At 42.4% G+C, this 18257-nt stretch overlaps 1 protein-coding gene across 1 annotated transcript in view; it reads right to left on the reverse strand.

Annotated features, from left to right (window-relative positions):
- Positions 1-4101: 4101 nt before the first annotated feature.
- The window catches only part of LOC144762748 (uncharacterized), a 712524-nt gene continuing 698368 nt past the window's right edge, over positions 4102-18257 (reverse strand). Inside the window, exon 21 of the mRNA XM_078648000.1 lies at positions 4102-6302. Within this exon, the coding sequence (XP_078504126.1) occupies positions 6282-6302 (21 nt within the window). The 3' untranslated portion in view covers positions 4102-6281. The remainder of the gene's footprint in view (positions 6303-18257) is intronic.

The raw sequence follows: 18257 nt of genomic DNA on the forward strand, positions 1-18257 counted from the left end.
AATTGCGACCCAATAGGAATTGCAAATATGAAACAAATAGTTTCATACCAAAGGAATAGCGATTTCCAAATACTGATTCAGATAAAATTATTATTTGGAAATCACAGTTCCTACTCATTGTTCATCTGGCCCACTGTCCTGTCTTAAGTAATACATAGGAGCACACTTGACATCAAGTGTCAGTAGTGTTGTTTCCTGGCTGGGATGATCCAATTAAGGTCCTCCATGAAGGCTTTAATGACAGAAATCTGAACAGTGAGGAGTGCTCCTGTGCTGCATATATGCAGCGATAGTGGCTAAATGGAGTTGAATTGAATTATAGGCTAGGCACGACTTCTGCAAGTGCAAAAGATAACAAGTAATGTCATTGACCATTAGTGTGACAGGGCCGAAGGTATAGCAGTGAACAAACCTTCTCCACTTGGCATACAAGTGTGCGAGGTGGGACTATAGACTTTCTTTCCTAAGTCCACACATTCCTAAGGCAAATTAATGTGACCAAACTCTAGGCCACTAGGAGCCAGATCATTAGGGTAAGCTGTTTGAAGTCCAGGTTCTTGACTCTGCCTTGATTTTGTGTGAGACGGTCCAACCTGAAGAGGAACTTCATGTACTTCTTATGCAGAGAAACAGACATCTCTAGAAGGGTTGATAAACATGGTTGACTGGCCTACGTGGGAGCCAGCAGGTTGACAGTGAAGGATATTTGTTGCATTTTCCTCACCATATACAGTAGAAGTGGGAGAAGGGGAAAAGCGTATGCACAGATCCTTGACCAGCTCATCCTCAGAGCATTGCCCATAGACAGGATGTGGGAACCTGGATGCAAGGTTTAGACATTTAGCATTTTTGCAACTGGAAAAGAGATCTATACCTGGGAACCCCCCAACAACAAAAGTAAGGAAGTAGGAGTTTCAACTCATGGACTTGTTGACTCGTCCATCTCTGCAAAGTTGGTTTTCACCCCCTGAGAGATACTACAACGAGATGCATCCGGTGGTGAATCAACCAATGCCAAATTTGTTGTTAGAGCTGGCAGTTGAGGAGCGTATGTGCCACCTTGCCTTTGCAGGTAAAACATGGCACTCTTGTTGTCTATTTGCACAAGGAGTATTTTGTCCTGAATGTCTTGGAGAAAAGCTTTGAGGGATAAGTGTATGGCTAGAAGATCTAGATGATCGATGTGGACACACCTTCGATGAGGTGGCTACAGACCCGGGATTGTCATGTTGTTTAGGTCGAACCCCCACTCACTAAGTAACGTTTCCATCATGATGGTTACTTGTGAAACTCGATTTGAGAAGGACCTGCCCCACAACAGGTTGGTGCTGTCTCACCATTGCAGGGAGCGATGGGTGCTGGCCCCTATTGACACTAGACAATTCCCAGTGACCCTCTGTTTGTGACCCTTGTGCTGACAGCCACTCTTGGAATGGATGCATATGAAGCCCTGCTTGAGGGACCATATGTATGCATGAGGCCATCATGCCTTGGAGGTGCATCGGCGTTAAAACTGTGAGGGGACAGGGTGACTGAGAAAGGAGCAGTAGCTGCTGAAATGCTGCCACCCTTTGATCGCTTAGGAAGGCTTTGTCCAAGACTGCCTTTATGACTGACTTCAGGAAGGGTTGAACCTGAAGAGGCTGAAGGTGGGACTTAATGGAGTTGACTGTAAGCCCCAAGCTGTGGAGCTAGGAGATGGTAGCTTAGGTGTGGGCTAGGCACCCATTTACCTGCACATTTGATCCTTTAGTAATCTAAGTAGGAGAATATGTGAGTCCCACACTTCTGAGGTGGACAGCTACCACCACTAGACATTTTGTGAAGACCCTTGGGGCTGTAGTGACTCTGAAGGGTAACACTTTGAAAAGATAGTGCTGGCCATTTACCATGAAACTAAGGAAGCCTTGATGGACTGGATGGATGGAAGTGTGAAAGTAGGCATGCTTCAGGTCTAGTGTGGCCATTAAGTCACCTTGCTGCCACAGAGAAAAGACATCCTATAAGTTGATCATGTCGAACTTTTTTGAGAGGATGTTTTTGTTGAAAGACGGGACATCAAAGATTGGCTTGAGTAAGTCATCCTTTTTTGGGGGTTGGGGAAGTGGAGGGAGTAGATACCTTTGCTCCAGTGTTGAGGGGGTACAGCTCCACAGCTGCTTTGAGTAGTAGAGCCTGCACCTCTTCTTGTAGTAGGGCGAGGTGTTCTGATTGAAGGTGTGTGTACAGGGTGGGCTATTTGGTGGGGCTGAGGTGAACTGAGGCAATAGCCGTGCTTGGTGATAGATGGAACCCACCGGTCTCCGGTGGTTCCCCTCCCCCCCCAGTGAAGAAGAAATCTTAGGAGCATCCATGACAAGTGCCGTGTGACACGGAGAAATATGGGGCAAGACGGTGTTTTGAGGTAGAGGCTCCTTTCGGGGGGTGCCTCTGCCTTGATCCTTGGAGTTGTTACCCTTGAAGGTGCTCTGTGCATATCCCCTGCCTCCCTATTGTTGACAGGCCTGTTGCTCTCGTTAGTAGGTGAACAGAAGCTGAGTGTTTTGCCCAAGTCCTCTGCAATCTGGATGAAGGGTGAAATATAAACGTTGAACATCAGTGGGCTCAAAACAGACCCCTAGGGAACTCCAGTCCTTGACATAAATAGGGGTATCGAGACTTCTTGTGTTCTGGCTTCCAGAAAAGAGTTCTGCCAATTTCTGGTAGAGACAGTGATGCCTAGCTTCTGCAGGCGGGCTAGGGGTAGCGAGTGAGGCACAACAAAAGCGGCCAACAGGTCCAGCAGGACAAGAGCTGCCCTGCCCCCAGTATCTAAAGTTTAACATATGACCTCAGAGATTTCTACCAATGCTTATTCCATACTGTAGGAAGCTCAGAAACCTGATTGGGCAGGATGAAGGAGGCCATGCTGTTCTAAAGGCGGTCAATTGTTAATTGACCATTTTCTCACATACCTTATCCACTGCAGGGAGCAAAGAGATAGGTCGGTAACTGGACGGGAGCTTGGGGTCGAGGGATGCCTTTTTGAGAAGGGGAATAATCAGCGCTTGCTTTGAGGAGAGTGGAACAGTGGCCGAGGCCAATGAGGCATTAATCAACCGATTCAAGTGGGGGTTGATCACTGCAGCTGTTCTAGCCAAAAGTTTCATTCATTGAATCATTTTGCAAAAAAGCAGATCTTTACTGGATTATACAGATCTTTACTGGATTATATAGCTCTATACAAACCAGATAAGCCTGCTAAAGACTGATTTTGGCATACGAACATACAAATGTTCAGTTTCCCTAATAAAAATATTGACACTGTTAGGCCGAGTACAATGTGGCTCAGAACTCAAACCGATGGTCGGAGCCTTCTGGGCCCCATCGTTACACTCATTACAATGCTGGCGGTCTGAAACTAAACCAGCCAGTCATTTTGACTGGCTTCCGTCGGTCTCAAGGAGTCTATCAGCTAGTCAGAACCGGCTCGTAATCCCAAAGGGCAGGCCTTTCTGCCCTTGGGATTGCGATGCACAGTTTCCAGCATGGTTTCCATGCAGTCCTGTCTGACTTGGAAACTATGGCAGAAAGCGTGTTTGTGGGTCCCCAGCAAGGCCCCCTTGTGTGTGCGGACTCCGGTTTGAGGCCGAGGGGCCCCCCCTGTTGATACCTGCACCCGTGCCAAGCACCTTGAGGTGCCTGCCACTGTGTGCTGGGATGAACAGAACCTCCCAATTACCTATGGGATCATGTATTATGGCCGGTTTACAGCCGTAATACTGCTCCCATGGGGAAAGTGGAATGTGAACAAACAGTGCTCGGTCGCATCCTAATTAGGCGATCGGGACCACCAACCAGAGGTTGATCGGTCCCAGGACCGAAACGGTGTCGGGTGGATTTAAGTTCGCCCAACATTGTAATTAGACCCTGTGTGTCCATTTATTTAAACAAGTTCTAAACTATACTTTGATGTCCTAACCGAACATGTTAAGTTAAAAATAACCACTTTACATTGGTTCACTGATTACGCCCTTTCATTAAACTTTCTATGATTTATAAGCCTGTTACAGAATGAAATCACAAATGAGTTCAGCAAATACCAAAAGCCATAAAAATGAATTGTTTTGTAATTCCGTTTATTTTTTAAAAATGAACATTCGAAAAATAATGAAATAAAAACACTAAATACATTATTGCACTTAGCGATTATCCTTTGTTGTTTAAATACTCTACTACTTCATTGCAGTCTGGTAATATACAGATGAAATGAAAAGAACAGTAGGGTAACAAAACAAATACATATGGCATGCTACATTAGTATTTCATAGGTTGAATAAAAAAAGAGTATTCCTGCTGCTTTACATACAACAACCCATAGCGTACAAATATACAAAACGCCCCTTGTAGTGCCAAAATATGCTTTCTTTCTATACACTGCAATTTATCTTTCATTTAAATGACAGTAAATCAGCTACTTTTCTTTCCCAAAAAAATAACAATTGACTGTGTCAGATCTCTGTTTCTGGGTTTGGTCTTTATTGGGCTTTTCCTGCTGACAAAACAATATGTCAAAAGAAAATTGCTTTAAGCAGTTAAAGCAGACTACAAAGAAATATCCTCCTTTGTAAGCTAAACAAAATAATTATTTCCAATATTAGGAACTGTGTCGAGGAGAAAGTCAGTTGCAAGCCATGGCCGCTTTTGTAAACCAACCTTTAACTACACTGCTCTGAGATCAGTACCACAACATTTTTTTCTTTTATGTTTTTTTATTAAAATGATTGCTTGTAGTATTTAAAATGCTAAAACATGATCCACAAAATCTGATTTCCTCGGTTTTGTTTGGTTCTCACATGTTGACCAGGCCGTACTCCTTTAATGTGTAGGGAGTAGGCTATTGTTTGGAGTCTGGATTACTATGAAAATGTATTACATAGCACTACGAGCAACCATCAATACCTCAATCAAGTTTTCAAATTGATTCCAGAATGTAGTAATTTGCATATTGAATCAATATGCTAAGTTGAAAATAGTGTATTCAATCTATTTTATTATTTACCACAAGATGGGAAGTCAAGAAAAATTTGACTGTCATTGCATACTGTGCTGTGAAACATTCCCAACCCTGTTAATTAATTGGTTGACAAATGGAAGCACAAACATTTAGTGAGATTTCACATTTTATGTAAAGTTTTTAACCTAGTCAGGTCTTCAAGAACAATGTGGCACAGCAAAAAAATAGTGCATATGATACCTACCCCACGGTAACAGTCTTGTGACAACACTGGACATTCCCAATGATGAGGCTCTTCGTACAGAGAACATTTAGCCTGTGTAGTCTATTATAGCCTTATAGCCCGACGTAGAGGGCTATACCGGCTATTAAAGGCCCTCTCCAACGGTAAAGGGAGAGGGACTTTAATAGCCGGTATAGCCCAGCTACGAAGGGCTATAAGGCTATTAGAACATTCTGCTACTAGAGGGCAGAATGGTGTAAAAAAAAGAACACAGCCTTGTGGGAGCGTGAGGGCATTGGAATCCCCTCAGGCTCCCTGAAGCCTTTGTTCACAGCCAGAGCTGTGAACAAAGAAACATTGGAATGTTGGAGCTCCAGGCTTATACCAGCCATTATAAGCCCGGAGCACTCCATTGTTTTCAATGGAGCTCCCAACATTCCAATGTTCTAATATAGTGTAATGTAGTGTATATTTACCAGCACAGAACCATACATTTCCAGTCGTAATCAACTGGTGTACTATTTTCTTTCAGGTCCCTGTGAAGGGCATTCACTCAGGGATTCGATATAACATGTCTGTCATCATAACAATGAGCCAATTTTTAGAAAGATGTTTTGGGTGAATGATCTGTACAATTCTAAAAATCATATCTATAACTGATGAGATTCGATTGATTTTTATTCACTTATATTTACTTAGTCACATAAGTAACTTGACCAAGGATCTGATCAATCATACTCATGAAATGTATCTGGTACACTTGTTCTTTAATGATGAGCACAAGCGGCAAACCTGAAATACAAGTGAATGGCACAAGCTCCGGCACACCTTTAAAATGGCAATGTTGCACTCTATTGGGGAATAAGGACAGTACATCTGACTTTAACTCTTGAAGTTGCTTGGTAAGGGCATTTGTTAACATTTATACACCAATAACCCAGAAAAATTAACAGAATGAAAACATTGCAAGCTTGTAGATGTTGCATCCTTTTTGACTTTAGAATAATGGTTTCGGCCCAGCCGGTTCGTTGGTCCTCAGCAATGTTCTTTTCATTCTCAGATTTACATTCCAAGTTTTGCTTTCTAATAAGATAGACAACAAATTAAATGCACATTAGAAACGTTATTTAACTTTAAAACAACGATCTAAAGAGAACAAGATTTTTTATAAACAACAATTGTGAGTTTGGAGTGGAAGCCTAAACAGTGTACTCTCATTCCGTCCTGCTGATGGATGTGTTTTGATTCTGTGCACTGCTGCCACCCATAGATTGGTTAGTGGTTGAAGTTAAAATTATCAAGTACGATTATCTCAAATCTCAACTGTTGACAACTACCTCCAGCCAACGTGGCATGCTTTTGCAGGACAGAACTCAATTGAAGTCAAGTGAATAAATGCCGCTATATACTCACACTGGTCAACTCTGAAGAGAAGGCAGCTTGGCCTGATTACTTTGGGATTGACACATCCCAACGATAACCAGCCAGTCATTCCCATGTACAACATCGGCCTGATCTCCATACTCTTATAATACAATGTAAACCTTGAAAGTAGATATGTACATTATTTTCATCTATGTGTTGTCAAATCATTTACCTCTTCTCCATGCAAATGTATCTAAAAACAAAAAGCAATCTAACACTCATATTCAAAACATTTACCTTGAATTTATTTTATACTTTTGAAAGTAGTCATTTGCAGTGGCGGCTGGTGACATTTGAAAGTGGTGAACCCTAAAAAATGTTTTTAGGTACGAATATAATTTATAAAGAAGGTATTGAAGATGTATCTTCATATAAATTAAATAAAATCTTCCAGATAATCCGGTAATAGTTTATTGAATTCTGCATTAAGCTTTGCTACATAAATGTCTTTCTTTTCTTCATGACTGCTTCAGTATGTCCCCAGTAGTTCCCCCACTCAATTCTGTCATTCTGAGGTGGGTATTGACTATGTGGCTGACATAATTCATATTGCTCCCTTGCTTCTATGGGGAAAATTTTGATTTGGACCTCAGAGGACCTATTATTTTCAAGAGATATCCGAAGAGACTGTATGAACCTTGACAATGCAATGGCGGTCCCTTGGTTACGTTATGTTAAAGAAACTTTTTATAAAATAGGACTTGAAGATTTTAGGATAACCCGGAGTCTATTCAACACAATATGAAAATGGGCATTAAAATGCATATCATAATATTTTAAGCTTGTCTAACCAGATCAGTGACACAGTGGATTGTGTACCTTTAAATCAGCAACAATTTTATTTGTTTTTTACCACCCAGGTCCGTTCACGTTTTCTAATGACTAGATTTCGTTTAAGCACACTGCACTTTCTTGTGGCTTTTCCGAAACAGGGGGGTTGGTGTGAGAGACTTCCCCCCCTGTCCATGTAACAATGTAGCCCAACAGAGCACAATGCACCTATGCTTATTTGCACACTTTACAAAGACCCATGAGCCAATTTTATTAAGCCTATTTTAAGGGACATTCGTCCCTGTTCTTACCAAGAAGGTCATAACTATTTGAGGTCGCTATCAACTGTTACTATCTGCAGCTCTGTGCTTAGTTTTATCAAAATTGTTTTTCTAATTAGGAGACGTTACGAATTGGTAAATTGCTTTTATTGAATTTACCTAACCTGGTATTTATTTTGTGCATTGCTTTTAAACTATGTGTAGAAATTTTATATTATATGAACTTACGATTTTCTGTAAACTTTTATGATTTATTTGAATCGAATAAAGTTATTTGACTGACTGACTGTTTCAGTATGAGGTCCTATTCTCAGCCAGGCAGATAATTGAGACCTTGCAAATTCTTTTTAGGCCACAATTATATGCAATAATATGGACCGGCTCTGACAAGAATTCAACACCTATTCACAGCCTGACATTGACAGGAAAAGCATAGCCTTCTAAACTGAGGAGCTTCCGTCCAAACATTTGAAAAAGTAATTACAATGACAGTGATGTATCCGGGACATAAGAAGAATGGGAGACGCACATCTTTTCAGATAACAACGATTCCATTCTAAATAGGTGTCTTCCTTCGACAAACATATATTTAAGCATACAAAAGCTGTTCATTGTCTTTCAGAAAACATATGAACGAGCAATTCAGTAACTAAACAAAAGCATCTTATTTGTTATGAGTTAAAGTTGACATAACACTGTTTTCTGTTATTTAAGCTGCATGCATGTGTCAAGTAGCACTTTATGAAACCACAACAACCTTATTAAAGATTAATTTAAACCAAATATACATGTAGGAATAGTAGTTCAGTAAGTTAGATATTTGTTGCAAACATTTGTGTTTAATTAGCTGGTAACCTGTTTAAATCCATGCAGGACAAACTAATTCTTCCGATCTCGTTAGTTTGAGTACGTTTAAATTAGGTAATGGCCAGGCCTAGCAGGATAAATAACGAAGCGGAGCTTGAGGCGGTATAGAAATAAAAAAGCACATATTATAGCAAGGTATACTGGCACCTGAAGACGGGGGAGGCTGAATAATACCCCCCACTCCGCTAGCCTGATCCGCGCACCTGTCGAGGGGAACATCTAATGCCGCTATTAAGGACCTGGGAGCCCGTGATGCTCTGAATGTCAGATCTACGAGGTTTCTCATATTTATGAATGGGGAAGATAATGTCCGGAACTGGGGCTCCCAGGGGACATAGAATACTGGATAAGCCCGCGCTAGGAGCCTTATCCCAGAAACACCAAGGTGCCACTCTGAATCCACAACGCTGTGTCCTGTTTGCAGGCAGTGCAGTCTGCCTTCATCGTACTGCACGGAAAGGAGGCCTTTTATCACGTTCCCAACATCCTACACGTAGACATGTAACATCCATATTGTACGTGCGTAGAAGAAGTTCACATAATGACACATTTTCTTCAGAAAAGTGTAATTCGCCTACCGCTGGTGTATGCCGATAAAGATGTCAAACATGTCTGTCTGGAAAATAGTGACAGAATTAACTCGTAATGAAGGGGCACATGCACCAAAGGAAATTGCATTCGAAAATGGTGCGAATCGCAAAATTCGGCCGTTTGCGAATGCAATTCCCATTTTTGGGATGCATTAACATTTTTGTAATTTTCGCAATTTAAGAAATCGCAAAATTGCGATTTCTTAAATTGCGATTGCATTTAAGGAATCTCAAATTGAGATTCCTTAAGTGCAATGCATCAAACTCTAAAAATTAGCGAATTCGCAAATAAGGGGAGCAAATTACCAAGTTGACCTTCATGGTAATTTGCGAAAACTTTGAAAAATGCACTAAAGTGCATTTTTCAAAGTTCCATTTTACACACACACATGCCCTTGGGTCATGTGAGTGTGCAAAATGAACTTCTAAGCAGATTTCAGGGGTGCAACAGGGTGTCCTTTGGACACCCCTGCACCCTTGAAATTGCATTTTTAATTTGCGAATTTCTAATGGTGAATTGCAAATTAAGAATGTCTTTCCATTCATTCCTATGGGCCTCTAGGCCCATAGGAATGGATGGGGAGGTATTCCTTAATTGCGATTCTCAATTAGAGAATCGCAATTAAGGAATTTTAAGAAATCACTTTTTTTTAGCAATTTCTTGATGCATTGCAGTTTGCGATTCCTTATTGTTCGCAATTAAGGAATTGCAAAATGCAATATTGATGCATGTGCCAGGAAATAACTTCTTGGGGCTGCACTACCGAGGGGCCACACAACATTTTGTGCACATGCACCGGGTGCGACTTTTGCTGGCCGGGACTGGGTACCAGGTTTCCGAAATAAGTAAACATATTTAGGAAACATGGGAATTAAAATAAAATAAAACTCACCATCCTGCGCCTCATCAACTCCTAGCCGGGTCCCGAGTCGCGCTTCTTCTGCTGCTCTCCGAGTCCTCAACAGGAAGCAGCTACCCACAGGCAGCCTCCCTCCCCTCCACCAATCACAACGCTGCAATGGCAGCATTGTGATTGGTGCAGTGCAGGCGCACATCGCCCCAGCCGAGAGCCTAATCGGAGGCCCTTTTCTCTATGTAGGCTGCATGCAGCCTACATAGAGAAAAGGGGGAGTGCGCATGACTGCTTTGGTCAGCCCCAGTCCGACCAAAGCAGTCAGGGCCCAAAGCATTGGGCTAGCCACGCCCCCCTGCCCTCGAGCAGGACCACCCACCCACCCGCCCACAACCAGGCACTCCAGGCACTTCTGCTTTCTCGCAGTGCAAAAAGCAGAATCATGAAATGGTAGTATTACTATTTTATGTTTCTGCTTCTCGCACTGAGAGAAAGCAGTGGGCGATGCCCAACGACCCAATGGAGGAGCCGCCTCTTGACTTTCTTGCTTGTCCACGGGAACTGAGGCCAATGACACTGGAAAGTACTGAACATGCTGGTCTTATGTATCCTTTGAGTAAAAGAGCCCCTAAGATTTGAACATTGAGTGAACAGGAGCTGTTTGGACAGCTCTTTAGATAGGAAGTCTTCTCGTTGGCCAGTTCAGGCCAAACTCCAGTGCAGCGGCCATTTAGCACTCCAGACAACATGATATTGCTGACATAATCATCAACACCAGCACCTTCTGCTAGGCCTGAAAGGAAAGTAGTTGTCTGGAAATGTTTACAATTGCAGCTGGGCAATAAATATAAATGCCCAAACAGTAACAGGCACCCTGTGCAATCAGGTGCTGCACAGGAGCCAACCTGGGTAGTACTCTAAGAGTACCAGAGGCATATGGAAGCACCCAATGGCTAAGTACCCCATCAAGATAGCTCTGGTATAGATGTAAACATGACATCAGGGAGCAGAATAGAAGAAGTTGAAAATGCACCACCTGAAGTACAGCGGCAACAAGGAGTGACGACGATGATAACATGCAATATTTTGGAACATACTGTAAATAATTCCTGCAGGTTGTTGTTTTCATCGAGACAAATTGAAGATGTTTTTCAAAAGCAATACAGGACCATCTTGCTTGCTGCCCCTGGCCCATGTCCTCAGTTCTCTGTGTGCATACCTCTGCACAGTCTGTTTTCCCCTCCATGGTTCATTATGCTGCCCTTGCCAGCCTGCCCTCTGTGCTTAGATTGCTGCCCCTGCCCCTTCCCACTCTCCCCTGTCCTCTGCTCTCCATGCATGTGCCCTTGCCCCCTCCAACTTGCCCTCTTTGGTCCATTGAGCTACCCCAGCTCCTGTCAGCCTTCCCTCCGTGAGCAGCATTCTCGCCCCTCTCACCTGCCCTCTGCTCACCGTCAGGCTGTCCGTGTCCTCTTGCAACTACCCTTTATGGTCAGTTTGCTGCTCTGCCTATGATGGTCTGCCCTCCATCTACTACTTCCTGCCTCATACCCAGTCCCACCCTGCGCTTCATTTTCTGTGAGCATGATCCTGCTTTCTCCTTTCTGTCCACTGTGGTCCATTGTGCTGGCAATGCCATCAAAGAAATACAAAGGAAGCACCTGGGGTAAAAAAACATAACAGTGGTCTCAAGTAAGAAGATATGTTAGTATAATAAAGTTTTAATAGCATAAATAAAAAATATAAACATGAGTTCAAAAAATTAATTCAACAGAATATTAGGAGAGCATCAGTGCAGAAAATGTGGTAAATGCTAAAAAAAACGACACACAAACAGTAAATAAATGCCATATAAGTGTAACACTTTTTCCCTTGAGTGGACTGCTCATTTTAGATAGCCATGATTGTTCTCCCAGAGCCTGTTCCAAGTGGAGACAGGCTTTTTGCACGACCACCATTCCCTTTAGCTGTACCATGGAAATCACTGCAGGAAATCTAATTAGCATTTTCCCACTTTTCTTGAGTTAGCATCCTCATTTATAAATCTTACTCTCAGGGTCTCTATATTGTTTGAGACCCGATGGCCTACATTTGATGGGATTGAATTTCCATCGAGTTTTGTAATTTACATACCCAATACATGCTAAGAGATCAAATTTAGTCGAGAGACTCCTTGATTTCTGAAACCAAAAATGGCTTATATTTATGTTTCCTGCTTAAAATTCCCTCAGCTACAATATAAACTAATGGGGAAAAACATTTACCCTGTTTTGTTTTCAAAATATTCCGTTTACCAATATGATAATCTTGGCATATGTGGTACCCTTATTGCCATTATATATTATACAGGTTCGTAATTAATGTACTTGTGAGGGTCACACTTAGATGGCATTTCTTAATATTTGTATGTGACATTTATTTTGAGTACCAAGTATGTTTTTCTCACTTATACATACTGTCTCATTTTTCCAGTTGAATTCATTTGTTGAACTAATGTTTATGATTTTTCTATTATGTTAATAAAGCTTTATTAAACTAACGCCTCTCTGCAACTGCTCCCGGTGGTCTGCTTGCTACCCTTGCACACCTCTCATCCGCGCTCTATTGTCCATGTGTGCACTCTTGCCCCTCTTGGTCCAGTTTGCTGCCTCTTCCCCACCACCTCTTTTTCCTCATTTATGCTTTTGTGAGCATTAACCATAATTTCTACGACAAAAAGAACCCCATTATTGTATTTATTTTTAAATTAAATGCTTTTGGATTTACAGTTTTGATTCCATCAAGATGGCTTCAGGTGTGTCACACTTTTTTCATAAGTGAGAATATTCACACTCTATTTGTTCATTAGAGCACGGTGGTACACTACAGTAGCGTGCTGGGGAGTTAACTGACAGATTGCTTCAGGTGATGAAAGTACATGTTTCAGTCTGCATGTCAGAATCTTTTACAGACATGGATGAGAAATACAATTGAGAACTCATAGAAAATACTTCCACATTTTAGCTGACTAGAGCACAAACCATACTTTCAATGCAAAACAAACCCTCTCATTTTATTCATTTCTCAAGAAAGCTTAAGGTTTTAGTGCTTTTACTCTAGCACAATGGCATCAGATGTGCTGCACGTCTGACCTATGTAAAGAATGTAAGTGCTTTAGTTATTCATCAGAACACAGTGGGAGGCTGCAGTAGAACAATTGGAATCAAGTGGCAGACTGACAGCCTTCTGCTTCTGTTAGAATTCCATGGTTTACTCATAACTTCAAAGTTTTCAGACTGCTTATGTGTGACATTTTCTTCATTCAATGCACTTATGATTGGCATTCAACTGCCAAATGAGTGACACTTAGAGTGACACTTTCTTGCGAATAAAGCCAAAGCAATGAGGTGCATAGAAAGAGATAAATACCAGAAATAACACCCTTGGAGCAATGAGACTCTCAAAAAACTCTTGAAACTGCTGCAAAAACATTGAAATTGAAGGTTGACACTTGTTTTATGATGAGCACTTAGTGGCATATTTAGAACGCCCCTGCAGCTCCTTAACGCCGCAGGAGCGTCACTTTTACAACGCTCCGGAGGCACAGTGTGCCTGCCCATATTTACAAGGCCATGTAAAGCCACCCTGCGTGGCTTTTCAAGGCCTTGTAAATATGGGCCCCTTTCACGCATTAATCTGCTCCATGGGCGTTGCTGTGGGTGTTTTCCATGCAACACCCATGGATTCTGACGCATTCCTAGATTTACATGGTTTTGTAAACCTGGGAATGCATCTGATTCTTACACCTCCTTAAAGGAGGCGTAAAAGTGAAACAGGTAAAAATAGCTTTATTTTTCCCCATTTTTTGCTCTATGTGTGCTGATTTCTGCAGCATGCATAGAAAAAGTAAAACTCCATGAAGATTGTTTCTGTGCAGTAAGGTGTCCCTTCCTGCACATAAACAATCATCCCTGCAATGCAGGCACCCTGGTGCAAAGGGGCCTGTGTTGGCGCTAGGCAGCCAATTGTGCAGAGGAAAACACAGGGATGTGTCGTATTGCTGTAAATATGACGCATCCATGCAGTTTCCTAATGAAGCAGCTTGGCACAGCATGATGGTTTGTGCCGCCGCACCATTTTCTAGTAAATATGCCTCTAAATGTCTGCGTGTTTTGCATAAGCCTACCCTGTATTGTGTGTAATACAATTTTTTAAAATTGTGCATATTCACAGTGCTTTCAGTCGCAGACTGCACCTTCATAGCAGCATAATACAGAAGTCACTATTCCCCACTGCACCTACCAGGCCTCAATTCTGTTTCTCAAAACCTCTGCAGTAATTGCATTAACCAAATGAGGTATCATCGCGTTATAATGCATTTCCCATCAATTTCTTTAACGTGTAGGATTTATCACATTGTATTTGCGTATATTTTGAATGTGGTTATTTAAAGTTGAAAGACCAAAGAAATAGTTATACATTATTTTTCCTTGTTCCTATTTTGTTGTGAGACCTTAGCTGCTAAAGCCATCGATTCCTAATGAATTCGGTAGTTTCAAATTTAGGGAATTAAGGGTAGATGACTATTACTCTGCAGTAAAGCCTGCAGAAAGGTATTTAATCTGACAGATTACCACAGTACACTCACTTTGCATTAGTAATCTGCTTTGTAATCACAATGTGCTCAATGAAATAGATTGTAATTGGCTTGGGATTAGGCAAACCAGTTGCTACACAACAGCATTTGTGATAAAAGGCACCTGTGACTAAAGTTACTTAGCCGTCCAAAACAGAAATATGTCATAACTAATGGTATATTTAAATTATATAGATCAACAAATTTTTTAGATGCATCTGTTTTACTCTTGCTTTTATTGAGCTATTGTTTAAACTCACAATCGTCATGTATAGCATAAACAGAATTGTTCCTTTTAATGCAAACTGGAAAACTGAAAACTCGAGTTAGCAGGAGACAGGGAGACTATTAACACGTTTGCGTCCTCTTGTCCTTATTCACGTATGTGCACTTCCAGAAGTGGAATGGAAGGCCAAGGACAACAGAAGCCCTCTGTGTGCAAGTATAGGCTGTGTGCATAATCTACAAGAGCATGTATTTACAAAAATACATTAGCAGCAAGGCAGAGGTCACTGGACACCGACCAGTGCCATCAAAATCCATTCAGCACAGGTTTCCTGAACAGAGAAATCTTTTTTGACGCAAAGGAATGTATGATTCGAATTAAGAGGGTGTCACACATAAGACAGGAATGCGTTCAAGAAGTGGGAGCAACATTAGGGATGCAGTACTGAAGATTTGCGTGCCGAAAAAAATCCAAGTAAAGATCTAATTACAAAACAGGTCTCACCACGCCATTATACTTTAATGTTGCCTAGTATGGTATATAACACATGCTGTAGAGATCAGATTACTGCAGGACAGAGTCGCTGTAGAATGAGAGAGCAGCGTCTGACTCACCCAATTGCTGCCAGGCCACAAGTGCTGGGGAGTCCTGCTGCCAGGCTGACTGATTCACTAGCTTCCTTTGCTTAAGTTGTGAAGCATTAGGGCCAGTGCTTAATTTGAGCAGGTGGTTTCCGGGGTTCGGCAGGGATACTAAATTATCAACACTGGCACTTATGACAGTCTGCCACATGGTGGCACTGTCTGACTAATTTAGAGATAAGCACAACTACAGTTTCTTATTATCTCAATACACTTTAAAAATGACTATTACTTGCCACCCAAGCCACCTTTAGGGATTTGGGGGCCTGCAATAGTCTGAATTTTCATTCTTATAGGAGTGTGCTGCTTAGTAGTTATGTTGGTACTGTCACTGGCAGCACTGGCAGGGGCAATTGGTGGTTCAAAGTGCAGCGGCCTCCTGATGAGGGCCGACACTTATTTGATTACAAATGAAGCACTGATGATGGTTGAAGTTCTTTGGCCGGGCTGAAGAGGGGTGTGACAAACGGCAGCAGCAAACAGCAGTTCAAGGCGGAATGTCTGAATAGAATTTGGACAGAGAATCACATGCAGCTCTCCCCTCCCCACGCTAGAGTGTTTCACTGTGGCCGGTGGCAGCAGTGACACAAAATTATTGAATAATTCCTATGTGAAGAAGTCATATCTCAAATTGAAATTGTGATGTGACTTGTTCACACAGGAATTATTCAAATATGTTACATCACTGCTGCTGGCCAGCCCCTTTCCGATGCTTACAGGACCTCCTGCAAGTCAAAGGATTCTTTGAGGTATAAATCTGCTCCTGCATTCGTTTTGCTTAGAGGTTGCTGTGCCAACCAGAGACCCCGACTTCTATTTCTCAAAACTTAGCTGCCCCACCCATGCAAGATGAGGCAGCAGCCACACATGTCTCAAAGAAGGCCCGGATTGGAGGGGAAAGTGCACCAGAGGGTAAATCGCTTCACAGGCAGAGCAGGATTGCATAGTTTAGGCACTGCATTCAAGTCTTTTTTTTTGGAGTGCCACATGAACCCCAAAGCATGTCAGGGTGCTCTCTATGCTTGAATAATGCATTTGAATGCGTTGATAAGGACATCAGCATTAAAACAAATCAGTCTAGCCCCAGATGCTGGTACATTGCAGGGCTGTGGCCTTGATAGACATCGAAGCAAAGGCATATGCTAGAGTGCTGTTGATGGAATTAGAAAGCTGGGCGGAGGAGCACAACATCCTTCCATTTTTTCAAACTGGATTCAGACCACAATGTTCCACAGTAGATAATATCATAGCACTGGGATACTTGTCCAGACGTGCGACTCAGCCCGCTCAACCTCCTTTGTTTTGCTGTTTTGTGGACTACAGCGCAGCATTCGATCGAGTAGACCGTGGCATATTATGGAGTAAACTCACCAATTGGGGCATCCCGAAAAGCTGTTAAAGGCAATAAGGTCTCTACACGATGGGACCTGGGTACGGATTAAGACCAGTCAAACGTCGCCGACCAACAAGGTCCTAACAAATAACGTCCTTAAACAAGGGTGTGTACTTGCTCCGCTTCTGTTCAACATCTATACATCCGACCTGGGTCAAGCATTGGAGGGGGCAAACTTAGTCATTCCAAAGCTGGGGAATGTGCGGCTCCAAATCCTTCAGTACGCTGACGACCTTGTAATTTTGGATCATACCAGGATAGGCTTACAGAAAGCCCTAGACGCGCTATACAGGTTTAATCAAAAGAATAATTTATTGGTAAACCAGGAGAAGACCAAGATTCTTATCTTCGGGAAGTACCATCGAAAGCATATAGACCAATGGCGCCTGGGTGACCAGCAAATTAGATCTTGCAAAAATTATAACTATCTGGGCCTCAGGCTAACGGAGGGGGCAAAGTCAACAGCTCATTTGAAGCATCTAAGAAGTAAAGGGGCAGGAATCACCTGCAGTCTGGGAAACCTCAATCGAAAATTACACAGTCCATCCACGGAATCTATCTTGAAAGTCCTAAAAGCAAAAATAGTGCCCTCAGTAAATTATGGCCATTTAATCTTCCCCGGAGCCCTTACCAACTTTTATATGAGTTTTCAAATTGCCGCATATAAGAAAGTGCTGGGCATCCCACGACAGGCCAGGAGAGCCAGAGTAAGGCTGGAGCTGGGACTCTCCCGCCCCGACATCTCTTGCCTGGGAGACACAATAAAATATTACATGAGCACCCTGCGAGCCCCAGCAACAGCATTGAAAGCACAAATTAAAACAATCTTCGAAGAAAGCGGATCCCCATGGCAAGCGCAACTGGCAGTAGCCAACCAATTGCTTGAAATAGAGGTGCAAAACCTGGCCAATACGAATATTTCAATTCCAGCATGGAAAAGAGCAGTGAACCGACAGGTAAAGCAAAAATCATTCGCAAGAGATCTCGTTAGTCTGCATCATCACCCAAATCTCTCCTCACTGGATGCTTCTTATAAAGTGGGAAAAGCACAGCCCTATCTTGAGCAAGCTCTATCCGTTCAAACTCGAAAAAAGATCACTTATATGATGCTCCTGGCATTACCCATAGTGGAGTTCAATCAAAGCTGGGCCCGTGTGGATAAATCAGTAGCATGCAGACTTTGTGATTACCATCAGGAATCCTGGTATCATTTGTTGTGTTGCTGCCCAAAGTTAGCCAGTGAGAGGCATCGTTTGGTCATTCCAATCTGCAGAGCGCAGGGCCTCAACCGATGCTGCGAAATTTCGGACTTGTGTTTTTCGTCTACAACAAGTCAAACAGTAGCACGGCTGGGGAAATTCATAGACCTAATTCG

Source organism: Lissotriton helveticus, chromosome 6, assembly GCF_964261635.1.
Source record: "Lissotriton helveticus chromosome 6, aLisHel1.1, whole genome shotgun sequence".
NCBI classification, from domain to species: Eukaryota; Metazoa; Chordata; class Amphibia; order Caudata; family Salamandridae; genus Lissotriton; species Lissotriton helveticus.